This window comes from Olea europaea, unplaced genomic scaffold, assembly GCF_002742605.1.
Source record: "Olea europaea var. sylvestris unplaced genomic scaffold, O_europaea_v1 scaffold574, whole genome shotgun sequence".
Classification (NCBI taxonomy): domain Eukaryota; kingdom Viridiplantae; phylum Streptophyta; class Magnoliopsida; order Lamiales; family Oleaceae; genus Olea; species Olea europaea.
The window spans coordinates 245,438-255,511 of record NW_019264080.1 but is presented as its reverse complement, the minus strand read 5'-3'; the positions used below and the strand labels follow the sequence as shown (position 1 = coordinate 255,511).

The following is a 10,074-nucleotide window of genomic DNA, read 5'->3' as shown; positions in this document are numbered from 1 at the left end:
ATGAATGATGACACAATTGTTTATGTAGAGAAAAATATATTTTTGAAACTCGATAATAAAGTTATTGTACGACGATATTAAAATATGAAAACTCGCAAGGAACAAATTTAATATATAAATTATGTCATTTCTAGTATTGTTGTAATATTATTATTTTTTATCATTATTAAATCCATGACCAAAACCTCGAAGTTCGGCGTCGAAAAATATTGTCCACACTGAACACAAATCTTGGCTCCGCCCCTGACCATAATGATGTAAAGTGACAATTCTATAATGAAATAAAGTTCGATTATGTTCGGTATAGACGTGTGAATATGGAATACCTTTTGAAATGAGATAACAAATTGATAAGTTCGGTGACCATCCAAGAAAATGTTAAAGAAAACGTTGTGCAAAGTACTTGCATGAGTAATGTTATTTAGCATTATTATGACCTTATTTGTTATTGATTCTTGAATGGATTAACAGCCAAAAGTAGCTGTTACATTTGAATATGAGTCCCACCGTGAGTTCGCTAGTTAAAAAATGCGGCTCATAACGAGCAAAAAATCAGTTTCTTGGCCTAAAAAATTAATCCGAAGCACGCCCTAGGTGTTTGATACGAATCAAACGTGGTTCATAATTAGTACATACATTAGGATTTTTAATTTCAAATTATAGATTTATTTAAATACAATATCAGTGATTCATTTAATTGCACTTATCAAAAGTGCTCATAATGAGTACACGCATTAGGATTTTTAACTCCATCTTTTCTGGATCTTTGACCTCAGAATGTCCATCTAATTACAGGATTACCCGTGCTCTCAATCCCGTATAAACTTCCTTTCCCGCCTTTCATTTCTACTAGTTTTCAAATCACCCTCTCTCTCCTCTCAGTGATGTACTCCGCCACCTCAGCTCCGCCTCCGCCGCCACCGCCACTTCCACCACCGCCGTCGTGCTCCCAGGGTCACCTCTCCAACCTCATCCTCCCAACCGCTGAGGGCGGCTCAATTTGCCTCCTCTGCCTCTCCAATTTACTCTCTAACCCAAATTCGCCCACTGTACACGTCTCCTATGCTCTCTCGCAGCTCTTCCAAGCCCTCTCTCAGCCTCTCTTTCTCCGTTCGTTTCTTACTTTCCACTCTCACTTCCTCATCTCCCCTCTCGTCTCGGTTTTATCCAGTTTCGACGATAAGCCCATAGCGAAACAGACTATCGACTTAATTGTCAATATCTGCGAGGCTTCAAATAATCACAGTGAGCATAACAACGAGGATGTATATAAGGAGTTCGTGGCTAGGGTTTCTGATCGGCTCTCCAGCGGATCGCTGGCCTGGAGCCGCAGACAGTTGTATATGGTACATAGTACTGATTCTCAAGTAATATTACTCTGTGTCTCTGTCCAACAATTTTGATGAATTATGCCGCGATTTATTTATAATTTGCGGTTTTAGTATCTAATAATTAGTTTTTATAATTTGAGCAAGGTACAAAAATAAATTAGGCGCATAAGAATGTACCTTGATTTATTTCTCAAAATTTTGAGACAGAGAGAGAGAGAGAGAGAGAGATAAGTTTTTAAATAAATAAGTTTTAAACCTGATTTTTGAAATTGGATGTAGAAAATCGTTTTTGTGTGTAATTTTCACTTCTAGTATTCAAATATTATACGCAGGGCCTTTACTTGTTAAAGATGTAGATAGAAAGTCTGCAATCTAATATTTGAGCAACAATACTCCCCAAACCTTTCATTTTGAAATATCTTGATTAATTGCTGAGGCATATTGACACCACAAGTACGTCACATTTTAATTGCATTAGAGTTCTCAAAATGCCAATTACAGCAAAGAATAGGGGGTAAAAATCAAAAAGAAGAAAGTAAGACAATTAAACTACCATAATCCGCATTCCATAAGCATCAAAGTTGAAAAATTACTTGCAATATTGCCTTGGCCAAATGGCGGGAGACAGACAGGCACTCAAAATGCAAACCTCTATTAAGGTTAATAGGCAAACAAAGATTTGAGGGCATGCCCAACATTTGTGATCTATTAAAAGGCAAAGAAAACTATTTGCCCATATGACTCAAGTACATATAAATCTAGCTGACAAATCAAAGACACTAAATGCAAGGATGCTTTGTACATAGAGATTAAAAGAACCAAGGTAAAATCTAAGATTTAATACTACTGTCAACCTACTCCAGAATACATCAAATACTACTCTCAAATACTATGATTGACAAGCAAGATAACAACATTTCCTCTTGGTTTTCCAAGGCTAAGCACAGTAGAAATCATTCTCTTAAATCTTAACCCCCGTTTGAGTCACATTATTGTAAAAATGAGAATGAAAAATATAGTTATTATGACTCCACACGAGAGATAAAAAGTCAAAATATAGTGACTTGATTGATGGATTACGATCATATTTTTCATTTTAATGAAGAAATAATTGGGCTCAAACAGGATAGTAAAGGCTTTATGCCGTCAACCTTGGCACTCCAAAATTTCCTCTCCAACAAACACAACTCTTAAATGAAAAGATTTTAAATTATAGTTTCCATGTCAAATGCATCATAGTTATAGGCATTGGTATATGATTTAGCCAGAAATAAATTGTTTTCAAGTTTCAACAGTAGGATACCAAGTGCAAATTTAACAAAGTTGTCCAAGTGCGAAGGTTTATCGCCTCTTCATTTTTTATTTAACATGATGATTCCCAATAGATCAAAGTGAATCCAAATAATTCCCATAAGTTGAGAATAATTTGATTAATTCCCTATGCTAACTGTAGTCAGCAAGTTTTATTCCAACTCTGTACCGAGATATTAACAATTTAACAAACAAAAATTGAATATTTGCACAATTTATGACATGATTTCGCACAGAATCTATAAGGGTGTGTTTGATTACATTTATTTTCCATGAAAAATATCAATTTTCCATCCAAATTTTCACTTTGAGTGTTTGATTGCTATTTTTTTCCATGGAAAACATTTTCCAACTTTTGAAAATATGCCTAATTTTTCTTGTTTTTAAGGAAAATATTTTCCTTGGGTAGAGGTGATTTTTATTTTCCACAAAAGATGGAAAATATTTTCTTTTTTAGGTAATATTTTCCATGTCAATCAAACACACCCTAATTGTTAAAAAATATAGAAGTTTATGCCTCAAGTCTTGTCTCATGTGAGGCTATCATAAGCCGCCTCAGAAACTTGCAGCTTGACTAAGTGACGCTTATGCATCAAGACTAAGCCTCATGGCGACTAAACTGTTCACCCATCTCGCTTCATTTTATCGGGCATTTTATTTTGTTGTCATTAGCCTTTCTATAACATTCAATGTTTTACGATTTTTTTATTTTCTCCTTCTCCGCGGAAAGGAAAGGCTAAGGAGAAGTCACGGTTGACAATGATAAAGAATGAGAATATACTGAGTGATGCATACAACGATAGGATAATCTAAAAGGTCAACATTTCCCTTAAAGATACTAGTTGTAGTGATCATAAATGAGCCTATGGGTTTGTTTTTCTATATCTAGCAGTAGATCACAATATTTTTACACGATTATGATCTACTAATTCAAGAAATTATTAATAGCTACTTTATTGGTCTAATTTATGTTTCTTTGCAAGTTCGACTTTCAATTCAGTTATACTGTTATATTATAGTTTTTGTAAAATGGTTTATGGTTTATTAAGATGGCACCTGTTCTAAACATTGGCATCTATACTTCGAGTATATACAGAAGAAAAAACAGCTCAGAGGCCAGAATCTGAGATAAAATTCAGAAGCAATTAACATGCAGAACCCGACAATTTAAGCATAGCATAAAGACTTCATTTGACAGGAATAACTACTAAAATATTCATATATGTGTTCAAAAGAAATTTGCAAATTACTGTGCAAATTCAAATAATTGGGGCAAAAACAGAACCCTAATCTCCAGAAATGAAAATGGAGCCAAAAACCCATTTCCCGCAAGCAATAATCCCACAGTGCACAACAAAAAGATTAGAGAAATCAATAAAACCAATATAATTTCACATATAATCGAGAATCGCATATCAATATTTCATTGTAAATCGAAACAACTAATATTAAGCAAAAATACGAGTTCAAATAAGATTGTTGAATCATCTAATAAAAAAACAGAATCACCCTCTGTGAAGAACCAAAATCAGCTCAAAAATGACCAACAAACCAGACTCAAAACCTCAGCTTGGTGAAGAACCACCGATTTTTCCCCGTCTTGAACCGTTCCTCGAACCGAGCCTTGGTCTCTTTGGCAGCCGAGACCTTCTTATCCCTGGACTGGAAGCTATCGAGGGTCACCAAATCCTTGAGGTCCACGTCTAAGGTGTAACGGGTGGGCATAATGTGACTGTAATTCACCAGCTTGATGAAGCACTTCACGCGAGACTTCTTTGCCTGCTTCTTTGCCGAGTCCTTTCGGATCACCTTGCGCGGGTACTTGACCAATCCCGCCACCAGGCAGTGGCCGTAGGGGCGGTCGCGCGTTCCATCATCGAAGTTACGCACAATCACGGCCTTTCGCCCGGCATAACGGCCCTGCAGGATCACCACCGCCTTGTTTGGCTTCAGGAACTTCACCATTTTCGCCGCTCCTCCACCTCTCTCTCTCTCTCTCAATGGAGAAACCCTAGTGTGTTTATATGGTGATTTGAAATCCAAAATATTGGGTTAATGGGCCTTGTCCAACATGGAAGCATTGGTCCAGCCCAATGATAGTCACCAGTACAGAGTAACTTATAAAAATAGCACAGATTTGAAAAACGACAACTTAAAAGTGTCAAGAACGCAAGTCTTTGACAAGTAATCAAAAATTGCAACGAGGAATAGTCGAGCATCTATAATTGAGGGAGTTTAGATCTAGTCCTTTTTCTTTTCTTTTTTTATTTTTTTTTTTTTTACTTTCAACGAAATCTTGACATTTCTGTAAAAAAATTTAGGTTTTTTAAGAAAGTAATGCTACTTACACATAATGAAATAATGTAATTGTTTACATACATATAATGTATCAAAAAAGATAGTAGAGTGGTGTTTTTTATTGGGTTTAAGGACTTTTTATCTAATCATATCTTACGACATTATGTGCTTGTTTGGTGGGGATTTTGTTAATTGATTTTTTAATCGTTAGAGATAAAATGAGCCTTACCTGTGAGAGAATAATTCAAAAATGACGACTGAAATAGTGAAATAACGATCAAAAAAATTAATTTTAATTGAATTTTAAACCGTGCCAAACATGCTCTATATATATAAATCATTATCTCTATATAGGCTCAAACACATTTAGAATAGAGAACAATACATATTTAAGGTATTACAATTTCAAAATTATGAAATTTGTTTAAAATTTCAAAAATCAAGTCATAATTATATTTTATTAATTAAATATATTAGTGTCACGATATTATATAATTTATGATTACAATTACTTACTAGTCACAATTACAAAAACGCACAAATTTTATATATCACAATTTATTTATCGATCATAAATTATATAATTAATTGGTCATACATTATTTCCCGGCCACAAATTATATATTTTACATGTCACAATTTATTTATCAGTCACAAATTATCAAATTAATAATAGATCAAGTATTATTTTTTGATCATGCATCATAAATTTATAAGTCACATTTATTTCTCAACCACAAATTATCAAATTAATTGGTTACAATTTAACAAATTATAAATCACGATTATAAATTTAGCCGCAATAACACATTTCTTTAGGTCACAAATTGTCCATTCGGTCTCATATTATTTATCGGTCACAATTAATCAAATACAATAAAACCTCAATAAATGATTGTTCAATAAATTAATAATCTCGCTTAAATAATAAAATTCATCAGTTCCGACTTAGGTCAGTGTACTAAATTAATAATCCCACTAAATGCATGAAATAATAATAATAATAATAATAATAATAATAATAATAATAATAATAATTTTTTTTTTTTTTGAAATCCTATAAGACCCAATAAATATATAAACTAATAACTGTTTAAATTCATAAAAATTTATACTAATACAAATTTTTAATTTAACATAATCTTTTTTCCAACTCACCTCTTTTTTTAAAATATGTACTTAAAGTCTTTTGCTTTTTCTTCGCAACCAAACCAAATTAAACTTCATCTTTAATTTTCCACAACGCACATACTACATGAGGCCTTTACTTCTTCTTCTTCTTCTTTATTTTTATTTTTATTTTGCACAAAGTAATTATTTGATATTACGATTATTTGAAATGCCTCTTTTGAAGAAACAGTTGGTAAAAGATAACTATCACCTGAATTATGATCAGCGTCGATAAGTGCCACGCTTTTTTATAAATCTATTTTACTTTATTTTATGTTTAAATTTAAATAATATTAGAAAATGAGTATAATAAATCAGGCCAGTAAATGAGAATTTTCAATTTTGCCCTTCCTCCTCCGCCTCAACATCCTAAGATTCGATCGAGCACTGCACATATTTTGGTTAAGTTATTTGGTAGAAAATACCATAATCAAGGGTGGAGACCCATTAGGTCCAGTGCGGGCATCTTTTGGGCTTTGGTAGGCCCAATTTTTTTATTTTTATTTTTATTTTTATTCTGTTTAGCCTGGTTCAAGTCTCCAACCCAGATGGAAGCCCAATTGCTCACAGTCCATGACCCGTTTACTGACCCAGACCCGGAATCATAATTCAATTAACATATTTTCATTCAAACAAGCTCTTCATTTCAACTGAAATCAAAACCAAACCCTTGCTCCCTCACGTGAATCGCGTCTCTCTCTACGCTTGCTTCCCTTCTCGCGATTCGCAGTCACCGACTTCTAGTTATAGTCCACTGTCCACCGGCATCTCCTAGATTAGGGGCTCTAATCTTTAGCCCCGGACTCTAGTATCCCCAATCCCCTATCACAACTTTAACCTCTAACCACTGCCACCTGAACTGTAGAACTATTCAACCGCCTATTGTTTCTTCCAGTTCCAACCAGCCCAACGAAAGAAGAAGAAGCCAGAGCCCAGAAGAACTAAAGAAGGTGATTTTGATTTCAATTTCAATTTCAATTTTAGCCACTCCAATTTCAATATTTTTAGCAGTAGACTAGTGATTTTGATTTTTTTCCCTTATTGTTGTTATTTGGATTTGTGTAAATTGTAATGATATATATTTTTTTGTCTTTTAACATATGAAATAAATTTAGCACTTTGGACTTCGATTGCAAAAAGAGGCACGGACGGTCAAAGGGACAACAGACTTCCCAGCTTCCATCCAGCGAAACTATGTGAAATTGTAAGTTCAAGTTGCTTAAGATTTGGTAATAGTATATTTTGCGTTGTGAAATTGCGAATTGGACGATGAATTGGATATTGTGAAATTGGATTGGTAATGTGAAATTGTGAATTGCATTGTTAAATGTGAATTGCAGTTATATATTAGTATTGCACTGTGAATTACTGAATTGGTCACTGTGAAATTGAAATTATGAAATTGTGAATTTATGATCCGTTTGTCATTATGAATTATTCTCACTCACTCACAGTAATAATTGGATAGCAAATGAATAGATACTTTCAACGAAAAATGAACGTAGATAATGTTGATGAGAGGGTATCGAATAATGTGGAATTTAATGTCACAAAACTTCCAACTGATCCTAGTCTAAGGATACCCATTTTGGATTATAATGCTAACATCCGAGATGAAGTTCGAAGAGCATATATGTTAAAGAGTCCTTGTCAGCCACAAGATCATAACTTTCCAAAATGACAATTTGGAGTAATAATTAGACAATTCAATCCTTCCTGGTTTAAAGAGTTTGGTAGTTGGTTGGAGTACAATGTAGAAAAGGATGCTGCTTATTGTTTGTATTGTTATTTTTTTAGAACAAGTTCTAGAAAGCAATGTGGAGGTGAGTCTTTTGTTGGCGAATGTTTTATATATTGGAAAGATAAAAAAAAAAAAAGGCTTCATACTCATGTTGTACTTCATGATAGTGTACATAATCAAGCTCGCATTAAGTGTGAAGTGTTGATGAATCAAGAGCAACACATTCAATCAATCTTCTACAAACAGTCAGAACAAGCAAGAAGTGCATATGTTACACGTTTTAATGCATCCATTGATTGTGTTTGAGTTCTTTTGCGACAAGGGCACTCATTTCGAGGTCATGATGAATTTGAGGATTCTCTCAATCTAGGTAACTTAGTGCAATTGCAATTTTTGGCTGCTCATAATGAAGTTATTAATGCCGTCACATTGGAAATGCTCATCAGAATTGCAAATTGACATCACCTAATGTTCAAAAGGATATAGTAAATGTTTGTGCTATTGAAACAATCAATGTTATTATCAAAGATGTTGGCGACTCATTATTTTCTATTCTAGTTGATGAATCTCGTGATGTGTCAATGAAGGAGCAAATGTCTATTGTTTTACGTTATATAGACAGTAATGGGCATGTCAATGAACGCTTCATAGGAATTGAACATGTTACAAGTACCACGGCTCTATCACTTAAGGTTGCAATTGATAAGGTATTTTCTAGATATAACTTAAGCGTGTCTAGATTGAGTGGACAAGGTAATGATGGAGCAAGTAATATGCAAGACAAGTTTAATGGACTTAAAACACTCATTTTGAAAGAGAGTCCATTTGCATTTTACATTCACTGTTTTGCTCATCAACTCCAACTTGCGATGTAGCTGTGGTAAAGAAAGAACATCCATATTACTAATTTCATTCGTGTGGTTGGTGATGTGATAAATACTGTTGGAGCATCTTCCAAACTTTTTGATCTTCTTTGAGAAAAACAATTAGACTTTATTGTTGAGATATTAGAAAAATGTGAGATTTTAAGTGGATGGGAACTTAATAAAAAAACGACCCTTCAGCGCTCTGGTGATACACGATGGAGTTCACATTATAATTCTTTGGTCGGCTTGCTTGCCATGTTCTCTTCTGTTTTAGATGTACTTGCAATGATTGATGAAGATGAATATTATTCTTGTGATCAAATTTATTGGAGTCGATACAAAAATTTGAATGTAATACAAAAATTTGAATGTAATACAAAAATTTATTGGAGTCGATACAAAGATCAAGATATTGTGAATGTATACAATTGGTGAGATTGTGCAAATGACAACTCCAAATATGAGAGACGAAGGTGAGACTCCTTTTTGGAAGAAGTATATTCTTTTATCAATAACATTACATTCATGTATCCAACATGGATGATATGTTTGTACGCCTTTCACTTCGTGGTCATTCTCAGCATAATTCCCCAAAAATTACAAATTTACATCATTATCGAGCAGATTTGTTCTACTCTATCATCGATTTACAATTTCAAGAATTGAATGATCGTTTCTTGGAGGTAAATACAGAGTTACTCCTTTTGTATATCTTGTTTATGTCCACAATATTTATTTTCTTCTTTTGGCAAGAAAAACTCGATTCGACTTGCTGAGCTTTATCCATTAGATTTCTCTGTAGTAAATGTCATTGTACTTAACGATCAACTTGAGACTTATATTTTTGATATGCGTTCTAACAAAGAGCTCGAAGGGTTGAATGACTTTGATTTACAGACTTTTGACTTTAGCATTGATTTTATAGGTTGCTACCGCTATTATGGAGAGAATCATTTCTGCAATGACCATCATAAAGGATAGATTGCGCAATCAGATGGGTGATCAGTGGATAAATGATGACATAATTGTTTATGTAGAGAAAAATATATTTTTGAAACTCGATAATAAAGTTATTGCACGACGATATTAAATTATGACAACTCGCAAGGAACAAATTTAATATATAAATTATGTCATTTCAAGTATTGTTGTAATATTGTTTTTTTTTTATCATCATTAAATCCATGACCAAAACCTTGAAGTTCGGCGTCGAAAAATATTGTCCACACTGAACACAAATCTTGGCTCCGCCCCTGACCATAATGATGTAAAGTGACAATTCTATAATGAAATAAAGTTCGATTATGTTCGGTATAGACATGTGAATATGGAATACCTTTTGAAATGAGATAACAAA

At 33.6% G+C, this 10,074-nt stretch overlaps 1 protein-coding gene across 1 annotated transcript; it reads right to left on the bottom strand.

Moving 5' to 3' along the window:
* Nucleotides 1-4,007: 4,007 nt before the first annotated feature.
* LOC111389293 (60S ribosomal protein L27-3-like) lies at nt 4,008-4,642 on the bottom strand. Its single transcript, XM_023014214.1, has one exon. The coding sequence runs from the start codon at nt 4,605-4,607 to the stop codon at nt 4,200-4,202; it is 408 nt and encodes a 135-aa protein (XP_022869982.1). The 5' UTR covers nt 4,608-4,642; the 3' UTR covers nt 4,008-4,199.
* Between the last annotated feature and the right edge of the window lie 5,432 nt (nt 4,643-10,074).

Bases quoted from the DNA above. Each gene is read 5' to 3' on its own strand.
- LOC111389293 (XM_023014214.1), bottom strand. From the start codon at position 4,607: ATGGTGAAGTTCCTGAAGCCAAACAAGGCGGTGGTGATCCTGCAGGGC.